A 22,695-nucleotide genomic window follows, 5' to 3' on the forward strand; every position below is an offset into this window, starting at 1 on the left:
CATTCAGAACCACAAACCACCAAACACATCCAAACACACAGTCAGTCAAGTTAAGGAAATGCATACAGAGTCTCCTCCCCGATTCCTTTTTTTTTTTTTTTGACATGGACCATTTTTAAAGTCTTTATTGAATTTGTTACAACATTGCTTCTGTTTTATGTTTTGGTTTTTTGACGGCAAGGTGTGTAGGATCTTAACTCCCCAGCCAGGGATCAAACTGAATCCCCTGCATTGGAAGGTGAAGTCTTCACCACTAGACCACCAGGTAAGTCCCTCCCCTGATTCATCATAAGTGTTTATACTATGCCCTGCTCCCTCTCCCCTTTGTGCAATCTCCATGGTCCCATAAGAGAGGGACAGAGCAAGTGACAAGCTGCTACAGAGACCCCAGTCCTCACTCAGCAAACTTTCCTTGAAAAGCAGCCTTTTAACTGGATGGCTAGGGACTCCTCTTGTCTCACACTCTCACTCTCTACCCCAGCAGGTAAAAGGACAGCAATCTTGGCCCCCAACCTGACAGGTCTGAGTAGAGATCCCAGATGAAGAGTCTGGGTCCATTCCCATCCACCTGACCCTCCTTTTTTCTTCTCCTGATCACCTCCCAAGGTTTTGTTCACCAGCCTGTCCTCAGCAATCAGACGGTCAAAGGCAGAATGAAAAGGAGGAGCTGCAAGGGCCCAGGGCAAGATGACCTCGATGCCCCAATGGGCCACTAACTTCCCATTACCCACACCCACTTGAGGCTGCCCTGTCCACACCCAAAGCTGGGCTGCCTTCTGTGAAATAGGCAGAAGCTTCCTCAGAGCACCTAGCCTGAGCATCAGGCAGAAGCATCTCTGGCTTCAGGTGTGGATTGGCATGCTAAGTGTTTCCTGACAGCCCGAGAGAGCCTGAATACCTAGCCATGTTCTCAAGCTACACAAGTCTAGCGCCAACTGTACTGATGCAGAGGAAATCACAAATAATGCACTTTAAGGCCAGAACTCCAATATTTTTGAAGGGTTTCCTTTCTCCTCCTTTCCAACTTTGATATACATACTTACTTAACAAGGGTCTGGGGAGGGTTAATTGAATTAATATATGTAAAGTGCTCGGGGTTTGAAGAGAATATGCAATATAAATGGAAGTGTCACTAAAAAGGTTAATCTAATTTACATCTAACACTTTCAGTTCATGGTGTTAATGAACTATATCCTTTTAGAGAGTGATTAATTTATAGAAATGTGATTATTTTTCCTAATGCTCTATATGGGTCAGCTTCTTCTCTTACTGTATCTAACTTTATAGGAGAATTCAGCATTTTATAAATTAAAATAGTAAATCATATACCCCTATAATGGTTATATTTCATTAATTACAAGGAGACATGCATTAGATTAACATTTATCTGTTTTAATTAATTTGCTGCAATGCAGTTATCCATGCAAATTGGAAAACCACACATCAACTTGACATCATATTAACAGTTTTGACTGGTTCTACCCTGAAAATTTATGGGCCTGCAACTGCTGCATAACCACGGTGACCACCCGCTGTGCACCATATGCAGACTAAACACAAAAGAACAAGAGCCTTAACGCTAAATGCAGACTTCTGAAAATATCATTAATTGAACTGATAAGACAGTATAAAGGCGGAAAGATGTAGGGCTTTGTTCGAGGGGAGTTTGAGCCCTGAAGTCTCACAGGCAGTTTCTTAAATCTGATCACCTTATTTGCTTAGACACTTTATCCTTCCAAAGGGCATTCAGAGCCCTTAGCAAGTGGATACTCAGAACTTTCTTGAGCAGAGGAGGGAGAAGCCATGGTGTCCTTTTGGCACAGGAAGAAGCAGATATCAGAGGGGCTGCGTGATGTGTCCTGACCCTCACACTGACCAGTGAATCCAAGTCAGGAGACTGGGAGAAAATGCCTTCCCTACCTTCTCCATGATGATTTCCTTGTCGCACTTACTTGGAAGACTGCAGATTTGTTTAACTCTATAATACAACAGACAGCATGGAAATGCAAAGTGGCAGAAGTCACCAAAAATGATGTGTTGTGGGCTTTTTTAAACAGCAGAATTTAAGTTAAATTTCAGCCAATTAAGCATTTTTAGAAGCAATGAGAGTAGTGTTCACAGGCTTTCTCAGTGAGAATTCCAACAGCATCTGCCACACCTGATTCCCTCACGCATCTTGGTGTGCTTCGAGTTCTCCTGATTCATCTGTAGAACAGAGTGTTTTCAGTACCATGTGTAAAACAGCTAGTGGGAAGCCACTCTATATATAGTACAGGGAGCTCAGCTCAGTGCTCTATGATGACCTAGAGGGCTGGGATGAACATATTCTACGATGTTCATTTACCAGTGTGTAAAATGAGTACTTGTGAAAAAGACAACTGATATGTGTAAAATCCAGCCATGACAGCCGAAGAAAAGGTGGCTTTAGGAGCAGTCAGGTTACCTGCTACTCCATCTACACCATCTCTCCCACCCTTGCCACACTCACCTCCTCATTCTACCGAGTCCAGGCTTCAAGTATAACTAATACACTTGAAAATGTCTGTGGTAGCTTTCTTTGACCCTGGCTATTAAAAAAAAAAAAAAAAAAAAAAGGAGTCAGAGGAGGGCCACGATTAACCCAAATGGACGACTGCTGGGAGGCCTTCCTGGCCCAAGAGACCCGGCCAATGGACCACGCAATGCAGACAGCTGCCTTCTCTGCTTGAGGCCAAGCATGATGGGGGTGGGTGGGGAGGATGGAGGAAGGCCTCCAGCTGCCCGGGTGAGAAGAGAGAGGCTATGTTTACTCTTGATGGGGAAGTCAATCAGAGAGTGAGGCTTCCAGAAAAACAATTCTTTCAGCAATTTTGTAGTGAAACCCAAATGCCCTTGGACTGTGAGGAGATGCCTTCCAGGGCAGCAGAGCCTCTCTGGCCCCACTCAGAGCTTCCCTCAGACTGAAGACACATCACATTGCTAGGTATGCTCATGTGACATGGGAAGTCCATGTCTGCCACACTGTTCTGGATTTACATCTCAGCCCCAAGACACTAAGCTGCGGGACCATGGGCAAGTTACTTCCCTTCTCTGAGTCTCAGTTTTCTCCTCTGTAAATACAGGATAGTAATTCGAACTACATAATCCGTGGATCAATCCAACTGAGGTTAAGATCAAACCAACTGTCACATGCAAAGTGCTTAAAATAGTGCTTGGCACAGGGTATGCATCCAATAAACATTCATTCCTTTATTAGCTCTGTAATCTCTGTGCAGAAATATATTTTTCCATGGCTGGGCTCCCTCCTTACTCCTGCCCATGCACCAACATGGGCATTCTTTCTTTGCATCTACATGTCCTACCCCCCAACCCCATCTTCTTACAAATGCCTACTCACCCATTAAGACCTCTTATCTTTCCTAGTTTCTCCTATCCTTGCCAACTTCTGTCTTTCCTGAAAGACTTTTTCAAGGTCTTTCACGCACAGTCTGACCTCTCCCTAGAAGCTATAGAGTTCTTCAAAAGTTTGTGTCATGTGTGATGTTTGCCCTAGACAGAGTGTGAGCTCTCTGACATCTGAAACTTGCTTTATCTTTTTGTTCCCCTCACAGAATAACAGGAGACTGAGAAATGGCTAGCTATTGGCTGATATGGCTAAAAATGGGCCCCAGTTCATGTTTGGGTTGGTCTCACTCTCCCAGGCATTCTCCTCTGATCACTGCCCTCTTCTGCCTTCTGCCTATTGCTCCCTGATGGAATGGTATGGATGAATGTCAGTGTTCTCCCAAAATTCACCTGTTGAAACCCTTCCCCTCAATGTGATGACATTAGGAGACAGGGTCTTTGGGAGATCCTCTCCTTAAAACCCAAATCCTAGCATACTAGGATTAGAAGAGGTCTTGAGGGTGGGGCCCTCATGAATGGGATTAGTGCCCTTATAAGAGTCATGAGAAAACTTGCTTCCTTTCTCTGCATTCCACACATCAGACACAATGAGAAGTTGGCAGTTTGCAACCCAGAAAAGAACTTTCACCAGAACCCAATCATGCCAGCACCCTGATCTTGGACTTCCTTCCTTCAGAACCATAGAAATCAATTTCTGTTGTTTATAAGCCACCCAATCTATTGTATTTTTTTTTTTTTTACAGGAGCTCCAGCTGACTAAGATAGCAAACTTCTGTCCTATTCAGTGCCTGTGTCTTCAGTTCAGCATGCTTCCCCCTGCTCAGTCTTCTCATGATCCATCCACAAACCCACCATTCCAATTTCCACAGGCTTCAATTAGTAGTGGGCTAAATAATAAATTATAAAATAATAATCTGTCTCAAACTGTCATTTGGTTATCATGGCTTCAGTTACCCCTTTCTACATAAACATGCGTCATCACAGAAATCGTCAATGTCTTAAACAAACAAAAGAATGCTTCTCTGTTTCCTGGGACAGCAAGGCTGGGAGGAAAATATTCACTGGTCAGGGGACTTCTCTTAACAACCCAATTCACACCAGAGACCAGAATCCCATACCTTCAGCACCAGCATTGAGAGATGTTTATTTAGATAACATACGTTGCTGAGTCCTTCCTCAGAGCTCACCCTGCATTAAGTGCCAGGGCTTTAGAGATTAATGAGATGAGATATGGGTCCCAGCCTCAAAGGCATTCATAGAGTAGTATTTTCACAATTCAAGTCAAATGTCTCTGTGTACGTGTATTTATATATCACTATATCCACATATACGGAGAGAGACAGAGAAAACAGAGTTTGAATGGAGGGAAGATATGAAGAAAGCTACTGAACTGCCAAGAGGTCAGTCAGAAGGGGAGAATCTCAGATGCTAGAACCCAGTGTCTAAATGATCAGAAATTATAGTCACCATATATTTAATTTTGTTTACATGCCATGAACTGCACTAAGTGATTTCTAAACACTATCCTGCCAACTACTTGGCAAGGCAGATCTTTGTATCTCCATTTTATAGATAAAGAAACTGAGGTTCAAAGGGATTAACTGATTTGCCCAAGATTATCTAACTGGGAAGCGGTAGGGCCAGGATTAGAACCCAGGTTTCTCTGGTTACTAAGCCCAAATTTTCCTTCCTAGAGGACAGGAGAAAAACAAAAATATCCAAAATGTCTGTGAAACAATACCATTGCAACTGCAAACAGGTGGCTTCACTAAGCCAATCACTGCTGATTGTTCAGCTGATATTCCAGAGGCCAGGCAGAAGGATAACCTTGGAGATGCAGGGAGAATCAGGATGTGATTCCAGCTCGGGGGCTTACAGGGTGGTGATGGACCAGACTAGGAGCACAGGTACTCCGGAGGGAGAGCCGCAGACTGGGGGACCAGTCAGGGGAGGCTCCCAGGGGAGACCATGTCCAGCCCTGGCCATGTCTTGAGTCACAGAAGGAATCGGGATGAGGAAGGTGACCTTACAGCCCAAAGACATAGTCCAAAGGGCCCAGGGCAGGCATGAGCCCATCCTGGCCCAAGAACCACAGGTACTCTGGGATGAGTGCAGGTCAGCACGTGCCCTCTGATGCGCTGCTGGGGAAACTACTGTCACATCGCTAGAAGTCACATGCTACTTTCCCAGAGATGATACAGGACAATTCGCCATAAAAATCCCACACCACTTTCACCCCTGTAGGAGGTTCTGCATGTGCACTTTTGAATAGACAGGGATGGTTTTTGAATCTGTGAGAGGGAGGGTGAGGCTGCTGCTCGAAGCAGGTTTCTATGGTTAAGAACAAGGCCCACTCCCTTCACCTCTTGACAGGCCCCTCAAGACAACAGCCTTGGACTCTCCTGCTGTTAGCAGGACCATAGGGCTCCTGGGGATCTCAGAGATACAGTCAGCTTCCTCATGGCCACCAGATCTGCCTTTAAACCCAAAGGGGAGAACACGTGATGAATAGTCAGGGGGCCCTGGGTGTAATGAGCCTTCTCATTCTCACCCCGGTGTCACAACCTTCACTGGTAGTCCTGGCAAGTCATTTGCCCTCTTTCAGACTTAGTTTCTTCTCTGTGAAGTGGGCTACCAACATCAGCCCTGCATGGCTTATAAATATGAGAGACAGTCCAGGTAGAGATTAGCAGGGTGCCTGTTACGCTAAGGAGAGGTTCCACAAACTGCAATTAGTACAATTATACAACTCTTACTACAATTCCGCTCTGTCCTCTCCCCTCCTTACTACCAAATGCTGCACTTGCAAGCCCCTTCCCACCCCCATCTCCCTTGTCTGCATGCCCATCATATGGTACTACGCTTGGTACCAACTCAGCCGGCTGTTATTCTCTTAAAGTTTCCACATAAAAATCTTGTCTCTTCAACCACATCAAAGCTCTCAAAGCTAGGCAGTAGTGAGATGGGAATGGGGGTGGTCTTCTTATATTTTTAAGAACCCTCCAAAGCACTGAGCCAGGCTCTGGAAACATAGGCAGACACAACATCAGTTATTGCTGCTGCTACTGCTAAGTCACTTCAGTCGTGTCCAACTCTGTGCGACTCCAAGGACTGCAGCCCACCAGGCTTCTCCGTCCATGGGATTCTCCAGGCAAGAACACTGGAATGGGTTGCCATTTCCTTCTCCAATGCATGGAAGTGGAAAGTGAAAGTGAAGTCGCTCAGTCGTGTCTGACTCTTAGCAACCCCATGGACTGCAGCCCACCAGGCTCCTCCATCCATGGGATTTTCCGGGCAACAGTACTGGAGTGGGGTGCCATTGCCTTTTCCAACATCAGTTATTACTGATGGTCTATACTCAAGTATGGGTTTCCCTGGTAGCTCAGCTTGTAAAGAATCTTCCTGTAATGCAGGAGACCCTGGTTCGATTCCTGAGTTGGGAAGATCACCTGGACAAGGGATATGGTACCCTCTCCAGAATTCTTAGGATTCCCTGGTGACTCAGATGGTAAAGAATCCACGTGAAATGCAGGAAACCCCTGGGTTAGGAAGATCCCCTGGAGGAGGGCATGGCAACACACTCCAGTATTCTTGGAGAATGAAAAATAGCCTTCTATTTTTTTGAGAATCCCCATGGACAGAGGAGACTGGTGGGCTACAGTCCATGGGGTCACAGAGTCAGACACAACTCAGCAACTAAGCAAAGCACATACTCAGGTATTGTTCTGAACAATCAATGCCTGGATCTTGAGAACTGAAAAGGGTTTGTATACCAGGCTCATGAGACCTGAGATAACTGATATATCACCAAATTTGACACATATCTTAAGATGTTTATTGTATTGTCTTTTTTTCCTGGATAAGACATGTCTTTATCTGCCCCAAAGGTTCCTTGGGTCCACAATGCCCTCTCAGCTTTGCATAGGATCTGGTTATTTCAAGGCGTCCTGGAAGTATTTTCCCATTTTGAATAGCCAAGATACAGAAGAGAAAAAGGAAGGGGTTATAATAACTCCCTGGCCACTGTATTATTTCTGAAGTTGGGAATACGTTTGCACTGAAATTGCAGAGATCCTGCAAAAACGGTTCCCAGGGCTTAGCTGCTCGATTTGCTACAGGCAAGAAGCAAGAAATACAAAGGCAGAACCAGCTGTGTGCCTCAAACACAACATCATACAAGAGCCCACGCCAGGAAGATGTGCTTCCAGACAGTTGTTCAGAGGGTGTATTCAAGTCTGCCAGGAAGCCTGACACGGCATTCCCAATCTTCCTCTACACATGAATTCGGAACTGTATGGGAAAAGAAGGGTATTTTTCATTCAATCTTCTTCGCATGCCTCCCTGACTTTTCTCCTCTTTAGTAATACGGGAATAATAACAACATGAACGTTAAAAACTGCAAAGTCAGTGGCAGGATGCATCATATACAAAGCATAACCTTCAGTGTCTCAAACATTCTTCAGAGATGATTTGAAATTTGGAAACATAAAATGAACGTACATTGTGATAAGGAAAGTCAGCCCTGTACTTCCCAACTGAAGTGTCATAGTAAATGTCTCTGTTTTGATCAAGTATTACACATTTGTCTTTAAAAAAAAAAAAAAAAATTGCAGCTAACAACGCCCTTTGCAGCCCCCCAGTGGTAGGAAAGAGAAAGAAGGAAGACGGAGGATTCAGAAAGCAACTCGCACTCAGCAGACCAATCAACTTTTTACTCCAGAAAGACAAATGGCTTGTTTTCAGCACGAAATGAATATGTTCTAAGTGAGGAAGATGAAAAGTGTTGGTTAAAATGCACATAATTATTCATATGAGCGTGAATCATTGAGAGCCTGGATTTTTTCTTCTTTTCTTTTCAATCTTTCTCTTTTATCTGTACCGTTTTCCATTCTAACCTGGGAACCCCGCAATGCATTAGCATACCAGGTCTTCTTCTCAAACAAGTTTTCCCTTCTTTCTTCACTTGCTGTGAGCCCCCCTGTTTGCAGACATCTGCTCATACATACACAATTTGCTCTGCTACAAAGTGACGAAAAAATTCAATAGATATCACTCGCCTGTTTAACAAAGTTTTTATATTGGGGAAGGAGAGCAAAAGCTTTGGAACTTCATTAATTCCGTTTTCACAAAAACAACAGTCTCTGGAGGTGATGGGCGGCTTCTTTACACATTCCTTTACCTTTGCCACATGTTTGAGAAATCTTCATCCGTTTTCCGCTGTCTTCCGCCAAAAGAAACTACTTCTCAAGGATGGGGGTGGGGGGATGGGATGAAAAGAAATAGGATGCCTGCTTATAAAATCATGTCACCAAAAACCATGTCACCACAAAACTAAAAGGTTACAGGATGAACAGAAACTCTACTATCCTCAATTGTATCACTCTCAAGTTGCGAGAGAGGCATTTCCGAGGTTCTCAGGAGTCGAACTGTCTGCCTCGTACTCTCCCCACCCTCCAAGGGTAATTAAAGACAGAAAACATTCCCTCCTGAGCCAAGTGGAAGCTACAGTGCAAAGCCAGCTTGCAAATCAGATTGCCTCTAATAGGGCGTCTCTCTATCTTCTGGAGCAAACTCCTCCTTCCCCTGACAATGGTCAATGACCACGATCCTCCCGGAGCTGGTTAACGGGCAAATTTGACCACAACTATTAAACCAAGCGCACGCTCTCCCAGTTAAAGCACAGAGAATCAACAAGTTAGCATAAAGCTGGGCGCCCCAGCCCAGAACTGCCTCTCCGGCGCCCACCGCCGCCCACCCCTCGCTCTGCCCCTCCCTTGCCTCTCCCACCAACGTCCAGCAAGCACGTGACCTTCCGTTTTCAGTTCACCCTCTGGTCGCCCCCACCCCAGCGCTCCTCCCCGCACTCCAAGGCAGCAAATCCCGCGGTTCGCCAGCCTACAGCCTCTCGACCTCGCCAGGCGTTCGCCCGGATCGTGCTTCCTCCGAGGCGCGAGGACCCGAGAGGTCAAAACTCCAAGCGAACCAGAATAGTGGGGAGGGAGGTCACCAGGTTCTGCGCTCGGGTGCCGAAGCACAGTCGCAGAGGCTGTGGGGAACATCACATCCCGCACTTCTCCTGGACCCCGAGGGCGCGCATTCCCAGGGGAGCCAGAGCCGCCCTGGGGGAGCCTGAGGCCAGCCAAGGGGAGCCTTCTCTGGAGCCCACAAGTTTCCACCCCATCCCCGAGCTGGGAGACGAGCCCTGCTCTCTCATTAGAGGCGCCGTCGCTGATTCCTCCTTCTGGGCTGAAGCAGACAACTGCGTCTCCGCGTCGCACCAGCGCCCTGCTCGAGCCGTCCCCCGGCCGGAGCCCGCGACTCAGACAGTACGCCCCCACCCCGGGGCAGACAGCCCCGAAACTTATCCCGACTCCCCAGACCTCGCCTTCCCCAGGGTCCCTAGGCCCCGCCCAGGGGTTGGGTCGGCGTCCGCAGGTGAAATCTATCTAGTCCACGGCGCAGGGCGCTCACTTCGGGCAACCTGGGCTCACGGGCACCGGGAAGCTGCGGCAAGGAAGGGTGTGCAAATCCAGCGTGAGCCCGGGTGCCCGCTGCTTACACTCTCAAGCCCGCCCTGCTTCCCTCCTGGAAGACGAAGAAAGTTCCCCAGCACCCACCTTTAGCCGCGAGGAGGCGGCGCCGCCCGCTGTCCCCGCCGCCGCTGCCGCTCCCCACGCCCAGCGCCAGCAGGAGCGGCACCCAGCACAGCCTTCCAGTCAGCATCCTCGCCGCCGCCGCCGCCTCAGAGCTGCCGCCGCCGCCTATTGCCCGCACCGACTCTCCCCTCCCGGTGCGTGCCGGGCCGCGGGCCGCCTCGCCCTGCCGCTGGGTGCGCTTCGGGAGCCGCCGCGCTCGGTCTCCGGTGTCCACCGCCGCTCCGCTCGCCCGCCGGCAGCAGCCGCGCTCACTGGCACGGACCTGGAGCGGCTCCGGCGCTCACCCCGGGACGGCCCGTGACGTCACGGACGGGGGGAGGCGGCTCCTGCATATTCATGAGGCGCGGACAACGGCAGCGGCCGTGAGCTCGCGGCTCCGCGGCCCCGGACCCCAACTTCGCCCGTCGTCCTCGAGCTCTCGGGGCGCTCCAGCTCCAGTTTTCCAGCTCCAGGCAGGACTTGGCTCCCAGAGGGCCGGGTGGGCGGCTGCGGGGAGCCCTCTGGCCGCGCACCCTTCTCGCTCCGGCTCGCAAATAACTGCCTAAAGGGATGACTGGCTCCCTCAGAAGTGGTTCCCGGGAGTTTGAGCGTCGCCCGCGGGGACTCAGGGCGCCGGGCCCCGCCACGCCCTTGAAGCTGACATCCGCTCCAAGAGAAGCGGGGGTGTTGCTGCCAGTCCTGCCCGTGGCTGGGACTCTGGACGTTCTATGCCGCCTGGTCTGGGGAGGGCGCCCGGCCCACGCTAGAGTTGGAGAGCGCGAGTGCTGCGAGCGCTGGTCGGAGTTGCGGAGCCGTGTGCATCACCGCGGACCGGAAGGGCAGTGGCCGGAGTCCGCACCATCTTGGAGATGCAGGGACAGCCAAGGCTCCCGGAGGCTGATGGACCAGATCACAGAAGGCAGACTTGGGGCGCTGGGCCTGCCGAGGCTACAGTGGGACAGAAACTTCGCTGCAGTATGGTGCCCAGGCAAGAAGTTACCACCTTTCTGTTTCACTGCACGTATCTTAAGACCTGGCCACCTGACGTCATGCTTGTAATTGTCAGTTCCCAGAGTGCAAGGGCCATGCACTCCTGACGACCCTCCCCAACCCCAGGCCACAGAGGTTTCAAAGAGGTGCTCCATAAACACTAATTAATGGCTCACAATAAATCCTTGACCGTATTCGCATACATGTGTGCAGTGCCAATATCACACACAAGTCAGGGTTCAAATAAGGACGTAGAGAAATCCAGAGAGAACCAAAAGTTATTTATTCATTGATTCATCCCTTTTACTGAGCACCTAGACAGGTAATGTCACCCTGCCACTGGACACTAAATTAGACATTAGTCCATCCAAAGACCCAGGAGAGTTGTCTGTCCTCTCTTTAAAGTCTTTATTCCTGTGAGAAGCCAAAGAAGGCAGTAAAAGGCAATTACAATGCTTTGTGGTAGGCACATTCTTTATGTTGCTAGATATGAGCCTATACAAATCAATTAACAAAATGTATATGCTGCAACGGTGTCTAAACAGCATCCTATAATTAATAACTGTAGTTTGGAGTACTCAACAAAGCCATAAAATCCATTAACAGCCCTCCTGCTGTTCAGTCACTCTGCATCCAGCCTGGCAGCTCACCCAGAGCTACTGCCATTGTGCAGGTGGACTCTTCTGCATTTCCAGGCACTGAGAGGTGCTTGGAGTGCAGCCATGAATCACATTGGCTACAGAAAGCCTCAACCCAGGAAGGGTGCTTCACCTGCACATCTCCTTTAACCTGCACAACCCACGTCTGTGTTACTCTCCTTTCATACAGGAGTAAATGGAGCAAACTTCCTTGTCCAAGGTCAAAGGGCTAAAAAATCCCTCAGGCCCACACTAGGTTCTTGCCCTTTCCAGACTTGGTGTCGGAATCCAGAAAGAATGGCGTGCAGAAGAAGGAAAAGTTGACCCAAGCAAAATCAGGGAGGCCAGCAAATAGAGGAAGAATATAGACGTGTCTCATTTTCTTCCATTTATGCTACACCCAGGGCTTCCCAGGTTGGCTCAGTGGTAAAGAATCCGCCTGCTGGTGCAGGAGACGCCAGTTCTATCCCTGGGTGGGGAAGATCTCCTGGAGAAGAGAATGGCAAACAACTCCAGTATTCTTGCCTGGGAAATCTCATGTTCAGAGGAGCCTAGCAGGCTACAGTCCGTGGGGTCACAAAAGAGTCTGACACAACTTAGCGACTAAACAACTTCATGCTCCATCCAATTATATATCTGCCTCCCCTTCATTTTCTAATAAATAAACTTACTTTACTGACCTACTGTCATTCTATTGAGTTTTTTAAGACCAGTTGGCTAGTTCCCAAAATTTTGCATGGACTTTCAAATCAGACCAAATAATGAAAAAGAAGGGAACATACAGTTGATGGGGAAGCATCCTCAAACCCATGCAGCAGATCACCAGAAAGAACACAGCAGAGAAAGATACCAGGAGGTAGGCCAGTTGCTAACAACATTGCTAACCTCTATTTCCTCCTCTACAAATAGGGGGGATAATTTATGCCTGTTGTAAAAAATCAAGTGTGCTAATGGCCCCTGTTTGTTTATACCCCCCTGGATTCATTCCCTTTGGATATATTATCCACATGATTTGCTTTGGCCAGTAAGACAGCAGCCATACATGTTTTCTATTCCTCTTCCAGGTCAACCAAGAGGTGACCTGCTGGAGGGTGAGACCACACAGAGTGGAGCTGAGCTATCCATCCAGCCACGGTCATCCTAGACTAGTCAGCACCAACTGACCCACAAGCTGAATGCAGACAACATGAGCAAGCCCAGCCAATCCTGACCCACATCAGAGCTGCCCAACCGACTTATGAAAAGTAATCAGTGGTTGCATTCAGCCACTACGTTTTGGGGTGGTTGATTAAGGAGCATTTCCCTTGTGGCTTAACTGGTAAAGAATCCACCTGCAATGTGGGAGACCTGTGTTCAATCCCTGGATTGGGAAGATCCCCTGGAGAAAGGAAAGGCTACCCACTCCAGTATTCTGGCCTGGAGAATTCCATGGACTGTATAGTCCATGGGTCTCAAAGAGTCAGACACAACTGAGTGACTTTCACTTTCACACCTACTTCATAAGTAGGTCATTACAAGAAGTAAATGAGAAAATATATGTAGAACTCTTAGTGTGTTGACTACGTGTTGGCACATAGTCAACATTCAATAATTGTAAAAATGTCTCCATTTCATCCTTACTTCCCAAGTCTCTGAAATGCCAGTCATAAACCTGAGTTATGTCTTTTGCAAGAAAGGCACCAACAACCTGGCATGGAGGGGATGAAAGTGAGTAAGTTCAGCCTTGGAAATTCTCAGGCCACAAGAGCCTTGAGTCCACATCATCTGTATGGAGCACAGCTATGCCCTCTGCCTGTGCTAGGCCACTGCAGATACAAAAAGTGGATAATATAACCCAACAGTTAATATGTTCCGGTTCACTCTGTGCCAGGCTTTGCAATAGGGGTTTTGCATCCCATACTTAATTTAACAACTTTCAACAACAGGTGTTATTTTCCTGCTTTGTTCTGACCAGTTTACTGTCTAAGAAAGTTTGAGTAATTTATCTACACTAACTTAATTGTGCAGGATATGAATTAATGTCTGCCTAATAGAAATTCTTTCTCTCACACATTATCATTTTGAGAGAAGCATGTAGGATAAGTAAGCAACAAAAAGTAATTTCACAGACTCACAAACATAGAGAACAGACTTGTGTCCCAAGGGGGAGGGAAGGATTGGGAGTTTAGGGTTAGTAGATGCAAAATATTATATGTAGAATGGATAAACAACAAGGTCCTACTCTATAGCACAAAGAACTATATTCAATATCCTGTGATAAGCCATAATAGAAAAGATTATGATTAACCATATATGAAAAATATATATATATCTGAATCACTTTGCTGTACAGCAGAAATTAACACATTGTAAATCAACTATACATCAATAAAATAAAAAAAATTTTTAAGGTAGTTTCAAATCAGAAGAGGTAGCTTCAGGAATTCAGCTTTTAAAAAGATCTTTATCCACCATCATTTCTGAATATTAAACAATTATTTAAATAACCAATTGAAACCAAAGTAGTGATACAAATCTCTGAATTTGTTGAGGCTGCCCCCTTTATTCTTGACTAGCTATTGTGGCGTGTTCTTTTACAGATCTTGCTCAAAAATGGTAAGCAGATGATGTAAGGCTTTGTTCACTTTAAGCTCCAAGCCCAGGGCCCCACCTGGCAAAGTGGTATTGAATCTCAGGCAATTTATTTGGGTCAATAGTTTTTAATAAATAAATAACGCTACTGTTTCAGAAAATAGAATCTAACGGGAACAGGCCTGACATAAACACAGCCATTCCCTCTCATTTTCACCAGGGTCATTAATGCTTTGCCCAATTAAGTACCAAAACACAGCCCCTGAATAATTTATACTGGATGATTGAGGAAAATAAATTATACCAGCTTATGGAAACTTATTTTTAAAAAGAAAATTAAACTGCGGCTTTCTACATGACCTAAATTGAATTTAACTAAAAATACTTAACTTTAAAAGAAAGGTCAAAAACCTGATTCTTAAAGAACTGGAGTCATTTATTGCTCCCCTCCCCCATCTTGGCAGGCAAGGCTAAGTCTTCATGACCCACAAGCAACTGGACATGTTACCAAATTTTCAACATCTCTCAGATGCTTTAGTGCTCCTGCAGACGCTGCCTCTGCCAAAGGAGCTTTTTAAAGTTTACGCATTTATCTTCAAGAGAAAGTGAGACAAGCTTGTTCACGACCAAATCCAGTTCATGTTCAACATTGTTTAGACATGAATGTTCTATGCTTGGCGAGGCAGAGTGCCTGACTGAAAACAAAGATGTCATTGATTATACCAAGGAATTATTCTAGCACACTCTCTTATACTTTCCTTGGACCTTTATACCCTGCGGTGTTAAAAAAAAAAAAAGCCAGAAAATTCAATGACTTCTCCCATTGACAGATGGATCTATCTTTTCTCTCCTTGAACCTGAACAGGCTTGCGACTGCTTCCTCAGATAGAATTTGGCAGAAGCGATGCTCTGTGACTTCCCAGACTAGATCATAAGGGCAGTGAAGCTTCTGCCTTATTCACTGGGATGCTCACTTTTGGAACCTAGAGTCTCCATTGGCAAAGTCCAATGACCTGAGGCTGCCAGCCATGTTGTGAAGGTACCAGGCCACGTGAGGAGGCCACGTGCAAGTGCACTGACAGCTCCAGCTGAGTCCAACATTTGCATCATCCCAGAGTCTCCAGGTAATTCCACTTCCTAGGTGCTGAGTCACCTTCAGCTGTTTGAATCTTTCCACCTAAAGCCTGGGACATCATGAAACAGAGTCAAGTCATTTCCACTATACCCTGTCTGTATTCCTGACGCACAGAAACCAATAGTGTGTGTAACAAAATTGTTGTGAAACAGCATGTAACACATTGCCCAGTTTACACTGGTTTTGCCTCCTTAAATAGGTTGCTGATTAATGAAATCTTGACTTATTTTATAGAGACAGAACTGTGAATGTGCAAGACAGAAACCCCTGTCTCCAGAATGAACCCAGAACCAAGAATCTTCCATCTGCAGAACTCAAAGAATAGAAATGTTGCCACCAAAGCTCTTTATGAAGCAGGAAGTTCTTCAAAATCCAAAAATAAGGAAAATCCAGGTACCAACTAGCAAGTAGCTTGTAGGGACTAATTCAAGATGAGCCAAACAGAATCCAAGTTTGAAATCCCCTAACTCCTTAAATTTCACCCTTGAACCCCACATCAGGACAGATTTGAGAGCCTTGTCTTCTGTCTCCTTGCTGGTTGATCTCTCATTAAAAGTTCTTTTCTCAAAAGCTGATGCCATATTCTATGCCTATTAGGCAGTGCATCTTTGCTTGGTATCAGTTGCTAATGCCACTACGTTTTGGGGTGGTTTGTAATGCATCAAGAGTAACTGCTGCTGCTGCTGCTGCTGCTAAGTCGCTTCAGTCGTGTCCGACTCTGTGCGGCCCCATAGACGGCAGCCCACCAGGCTCCCCCGTCCCTGGGATTCTCCAGGCAAGAACACTGGAGTGGGTTGCCATTTCCTTCTCCAATGCATGAAAGTGAGAAGTGAAAGTGAAGTCAAGAGTAACTAAAACATACTTATTCTAACTTGGTCCCTACAACAAAGACCGGGAAAAGGAAAATGTGGTGAGGTAAGTCCTGTGAGTAATGTGTAATTATCCCATGCTGTAGCTCAAATGTTGAGATTTGTATGGCCAAGAAAAGGAAACAATGGGGCTTAATGGAAAAAGAATGATTTCTAGAATTGCACAAGCCTAGATTCCAAACCCAGCTCTACTATTATCTACCTAAATATGACTCAAGAAAACTGTTTATTCTGTTTGAGCCTAGTTCCTCATCTACAGATGGAGGTGCAATATGTAACCTAATGTAACAAGACTATTTTTAGGGTTAAATGAATTGTAAAGAGGTGAATCCTTTCCCTCCCAAATGGTAGAGATGCAGTAAATGAAACCATCCCTAGTTGAGAATACATACTCACTCACCTAGAACCACTCCTGCTTTTGGTGGGCTTTTTTTCTGACTCTTCAGTATTTGGTGTTATCTATGTAGGAAAAATGTGAACATATTTGGGCGCCCATGAGACCACATCAGTGCCAGACCCACCAGACCCACTGGCACAGGAAGCACCAGTTCACATGCCCTGCCAGACCAATTCAGGTGTGCTGTATCTAAATCTACCTGTTCTGTCAGCCTCATGCTGGAAAACTCAAAACATTCTTACTGGTGCGGATGTTGGTAAAGAGTAAGAGAGTATGGTGATGGGTGTGTGGTGAAAGTATTGTTTTCACTTTATACAGAAGGTAATGGAAGCCCAGAGAGGTTACGCTGTTGGCTTAATGTCACACAGCCTGGGGTAGATTCTAATTTTCTTGATTCCTGATCCAGAGCTTCATCTAGACCATGTCCAGTTACATGGAAGTTAATAAGTATACAAACATCAGTGCTTAAAATGCCTGGAGCTGACCAGACCAGGAGCCAGGAAGTGCCTTCCACACCAACAGCCCAGTGGAGAGGTCCTAGTAAGAGAGAAGTGAAAGGGTAAACACTTATTTATTTTCCTAGTTCAGAGAAAGAGGCTACCTATGCCTCCTCTTTCTCATTCACAGCCATCCAAGCTTGCTAGACTGCTCCAAGGAAATCATTTCACCCAAGTAATTTTAAAGTTTTATGTCTTTCATATTTCTCAATATTTAAGAAATTCTTTTCCAGGTTGGCATGGTAATGTGTAGTGAATCATGTGTCCAAAGGGGACAGGATATATTATAGCACCTTCACATGATGTTCTACAGCATCTGGGAATGTCAAAAAGCAGTGTCATGTGGTGGCACATGATAAACGGTATATATTTGCCAGAAGAGGAATTGAAGGACATTAAAAACCCGATGCTTTTCCTAAATGGCAAAGCGTGGTTCCCTTCCTGCTTTCATCCATGAGCAACTGAATGTTGGAAGCTGACTTTATTGTAAAAAATATCAAGCTGTTTTTGGGATTTAGAGTTTGGAGATGAATACTCTTAAATCAGACTACTAAAATCCAAAGTAAATTCATTTTGCTAAAATTGGTCTAAAGGTTGATTTAATACTGCAGCTACCTGCAGCAGGGGAGGGAGAGAGGGAGGAAGGGAGGGCAGGAAAAAGAGAGAGAGCTTTACAAAGAGCAAATGTGCAAACAATGATTAAGGATTTTGAAGATTTATGTAACATGATTCATATACATGAATATGAAATTGTACTTTACAAACAGAGATTAAGGCTTCCTTTAACTCTTTATAGAAACTGATCAGATGCCTGTATCTTCAAAGTGCTTAAAACATGCCTGTAATTAATACATTCTTGAAATAACTGAGCTGTTGTTGAAGAATAAATATGAAACAAAGATGCTTTCAGGCACCCACAGCTAGGTTATATCAGCTGTCTCTCACAGAAGGAAACTCTAAGACAGAAGAAGGACGAGTGTGCAATAAAAAACATGTGGATATATCTAAATAAGATCTAAGCAATGAAACAAACAAAAAAAGTTAAAATAATGAGTAATTTGCGTGACCTAAAAACAAAATAGCAGCAAAATACTAGGCAAAAATTACATACAAACCAGAATAGAAAGTTCAGAATTAAAATGTTTTTTGCCCACAAGTATGCTTGTTAAATCCCTAAAGAGGTGGGAATATCAAACCATCTTACCTGTCTCCTGAGAAACTTGTATGCAGGTCAAGAAGCAATAGTTAGAACTGGACATGGAGCAACAGGCTGGTTCAAAATTGGGAAAGGAGCATGTCTAGGCTGAATATTGTCACCCTGCTTATTTAACTTATATGCAGAGTACATCATTCAATATGTTGGCTGGATGAATCACAAACAGGAATCAAGATTATCAACAGCCTCAGATATGCAGATCAGTTCAGTTCAGTTCAGTCATTCAGTCATGTCCAACTCTTTGCGACCCCATGAACCACAGCACCCCAGGCCTCCCTGTCCATCACCAACTCTCAGAGTCCACCCAAACCTGTGTCCATCAAGTCGGTGATGCCATCCTACCATCTCATCCTCTGTCGTCCCCCTTCTCCTCCTGCCCCCAATCTTTCCCAGCATTAGGGTCTTTTCAAATGATGAGTCAGCTCTTCACATCAGGTGGCCAAAGTATTGGAGTTTCAGCTTCAGCATCAGTCCTTCCAATGGACACCCAGGACTGATCTCCTTTAGCATGGACTGGCTGGATCTCCTTGCAGTCCAAGGGACTCTCAAGAGTCTTCTCCAGCACCACAGTTCAAAAGCATCAATTCTTCGGCACTCAGTTTCTTTATAGTCCAACTCTCACATCCATACATGACTATTGGAAAAACCATAGCCTCGACTAGATGGACCTTTGTTGGCAAAGTAATGTCTCTGCTTTTTAATATGCTGTCTAGGTTGGTCATAACTTTCCTTCCAAGGAGTAAGCATCTTTTAATTTCATGGCTGTAATCACCATCTGCAGTGATTTTGGAGCCCAAAAAACTAAAGTCTGACACTGTTTCTACTGTTTCCCCATCTATTTGCCATGAAGTGATGGGACCGGATGCCATGATCTTCGTTTTCTGAATGTTGAGCTTTAAGCCAACTTTTTCACTCTCTTCTTTCACTTTCATCAAGAGGCTCTTTAGTTCTTATTCACTTTATGTCATAAGGATGATGTCATCTGTATATCTGAGGTTATTAATATTTCTCCCAGCAATCTTGATTCCAGCTTGTGCTTCTTCCAGCCCAGCGTTTCTCATGATATACTCTGCATACAAGTTAAAAAAGCAGGGTGACAATATACAGCCTTGACATACTTCTTTTCCAGTGGTTTGGACTTCACTTGACACTGTGGAGGGTGGAGTTCAGGTTTGATCCCTGGTCATGGAGTGGAGTGGGGAATGGAATCCCACATGCCTTGCAGCCAAAAACCAAAAACCAAAACATAGAGCAGGAGCTGTATTGGAATGAATTCAGTGAAAACTTTGAAAATGGTCCACATCAAAAAAAAAAAAAAAAAAAAACAACAACTTAAAAAGGAAAGTTCAACACATATGTAAAAAACAATATATTCTTTGAGGTTAGTGGGGGAAAGGAGAGATGATGAGTCAAGCAGCAGCAATGAAAGATCTTCAGATGGAACAAGGGCTTCATCTGAAAAATGCAAAATTATAAATTTTAAAAGAAAGTTTAGGAGAGTATTTTTATAGCTTAAAAGTAGGGAAGAATTTCCTAAGCACAAAATAAAAAGCACAAATCATGAAGAAAGGTATTGATGTATTCAATACTTTGAAATTAGGAACCTTTGTTCATTAAAAGACACCCTAAGTAAAATGAAATGTGAAACCATGAGGTGAAAATTGATATTTGCAATCCTTATTACTAACAAAAGATTGGTATCAGAATATATGAAGAATTTCTACAAATCAATAAGAATAAACTAAGCAATTAAGAAATGAGGATGAATTTATAAACTGGCAATTTATAGAAAAATAAATCTGAAAGGCAAATTAACACACTAAAGATGCTCAATACCACACAGGTCATCAGGGAAACAAATTAAAAATGATAAAAGATACTACTGTAATCTGAATGTTTTCCTCCCCCACAAATTAGTATTGAAACCTAACCTCAAAGATGATGATTTTAGGATTTGGGGTCTTTGGAAGGTGGTTAGGTTATTATTAGGTGATTAGACTCCACCGTCATAAGTGCAATTGATGCCCTTAGAAAAGAGATCCCACAGACACCCCTGGCTCTTTTGGCCATTGAGGATACAGAGAGAAGATGGCAACCCAGACGAAGGCCCTCACCCAACCATGCTGGCACCCTGACCTTGGACTTCTGGCTTCCAGAACTGGGAGAAATAAATTTCTCTTGTTTAGATGCTACCCAGATGTGGTGTTTTGTTATAGGAGCCTGAGCGGACTAAAACAGATACTATTTCACACTTCCCAATTTAGAAAAGTTGTTAAAGTCCAATAAAACCATACACTAGTGAGATTGAAGAGTGATGGTAATATTTATACACTGATAGTGGAAGTGTAATTGCACATTCGAAAGCACTGGGCAGAACCTACTAAAACTAAATACTCAAACATACTCTGGGATCCGGGTTAGTTTCAGAGGGCTACTGTAGCAAAGTCCCGCAAGCTGGCTGGCTTAAATAAATTTATTCCATCACTCTTCTGGAGGCTAGAATCTGAAATCAAGGTGTCAGATGTGTTCTCTCTAATGCCTTTAGGGGAAGGCCCTCCACTTGCCTCTTTCAGTTTCTGGTAACCCTGTTCCTTGACTGTGGCGGCATCACTGTAATCTTTGCCTCAGTCCTCACGTGGCCTTCCTGTGTCTCTGTGTCTTCACATGGTTGTTTACTTATGAGGACCCCAGTCATAGTGGATTAGGAGCCCACCCGACTCCAGTATGACTTCATCCTAACTGAACTAACTGTATCTGCAAGGACACTAGTTCCAAATAAGTTCAGATTCTGATACTGAGAGTAAGGGAGACTTCTTTTTGGGGGGGATACAATTCTACCCATAACGTCTAGCCCTCACTGTTAGTTATATATTTTAAAAATACACACATGCACGTGAAAACATGTATATATATATATTCATTGCAGTATTTTTCAAGATTAGGAAAACAGAAAACTAGAAATATCCTTCAACAGAAAATGTGTTCAATTATGATATAGTCATTCAATAGAATATTAATTAGCATCCACTACAATATTGTAAAGTAAAAAAATAAATAAATAAATAAATAAAAACAAATAAAAATAAAAAGTAAATAAATAAAAATATTAATTAGCAGTTAAATTAAATTAAGTAAAAATAACAAATGGGAAAACCAAATATATCATGGCAAGAATAAAATACAAGTTGTAAGTTTCTGTTTTCAACAATATGATAATTAGATATAAAAATAATAGGCAAATCAGAAAAGTTTTAAATACACTACTGAGCTGAAACAAAAATAAAGATTCTGCAAAATAAAAAATTCAGTGAAATGTGAAACCCTGGGAAGTATGTGAGCCAAAAATCTGGCTCTGCCCTGGTGACTTTGCCAGTCTTGTAGACCTTTAATGTCTGCCTGTCCTGTGATATTCAGAACCTAAATTCTATATTCCACTTTAAGAGGCTACACCTTTACTATGAGGCTGAGGAATAAACTTCACAGAAAGGGACAGCAAGGACACTTGTCTGACTAAACCCTAGCCCAGGGTAAGTGAAAAAAAATCTCTCCTGAGCATCCATAAATATAAACCAGCCCTGTCATGTATTTGTGTCCTTAAAAAAAGTTTTCTGTTTAATGTTTGATTTGTTTTCAAAACTCCTCTGTCTATGGGATTTCCTAGATAAGAATACTGGAGTGGGTTGCCATTTCTTTCTCCAGGGAATCTTCTTGACCCAGGAATTAAACCTCCTCTCTTGCGTTGCAGGCAGTCTCCTGCATCACAGATTTTTTTTACCTCTGAGCCAGCAGGGAAGCCCCAGTATCACCTATAACTAGTGGAAAAAATATACTGAGGAATAAAATTTTGTGTAGCCCTCAAAGAATTACCACAGGTAAAGTCTGGAATAAAATGAACAGCACAAGATAAAAAAACTACATATACATATATGATTACAAACCAGTACATAGGTAGGAAAAGCAAATACACAGAAATCAAATATTGAAATTTAGAGACATAAAAATATAAATACATTTAATATACATAAAGAAATGTTCTTAAAAGCTTGAAAAGAACAGAGAGGAAACCACTAATGAGTAATCTTTGTTTTAGAAAGAACAAAATACACCTTTAGAAATAAAAATGTGTGATTATTGAGATATAAAACAAAATGAACAAATTAAACAACAAATTATATGTATCTGAAGAGAGAAATTTGGAACTCAAAAATAGATGCAAATAATTACTCAAAGTTCAGGCCAGAGAGATTATGAGTAAAAAACATAAAAGAAAAGTCAAAAGACATGTGAGATAGATGCAGAGTTCCAGAAGAGGCCAAGACAGAAAAAAGGAAGAGACTTAAAAAAAATAAATAGTTTCTGAAAA

The 22,695-nt window shown here is 44.1% G+C and overlaps 1 protein-coding gene across 1 annotated transcript in view; it reads right to left on the minus strand.

Annotated features, from left to right (window-relative positions):
* The window catches only part of CLSTN2 (calsyntenin 2), a 727,708-nt gene extending 714,099 nt beyond the window's left edge, over nt 1-13,609 (minus strand). The window contains exon 1 of the mRNA XM_055569528.1: nt 10,002-13,609. Coding sequence (XP_055425503.1) covers nt 10,002-10,107 — 106 coding nt within the window. The 5' untranslated portion in view covers nt 10,108-13,609. The remainder of the gene's footprint in view (nt 1-10,001) is intronic.
* Nucleotides 13,610-22,695: the final 9,086 nt, after the last annotated feature.

This window comes from Bubalus kerabau, chromosome 2 (assembly GCF_029407905.1).
Source record: "Bubalus kerabau isolate K-KA32 ecotype Philippines breed swamp buffalo chromosome 2, PCC_UOA_SB_1v2, whole genome shotgun sequence".
Lineage (NCBI taxonomy): Eukaryota > Metazoa > Chordata > Mammalia > Artiodactyla > Bovidae > Bubalus > Bubalus kerabau.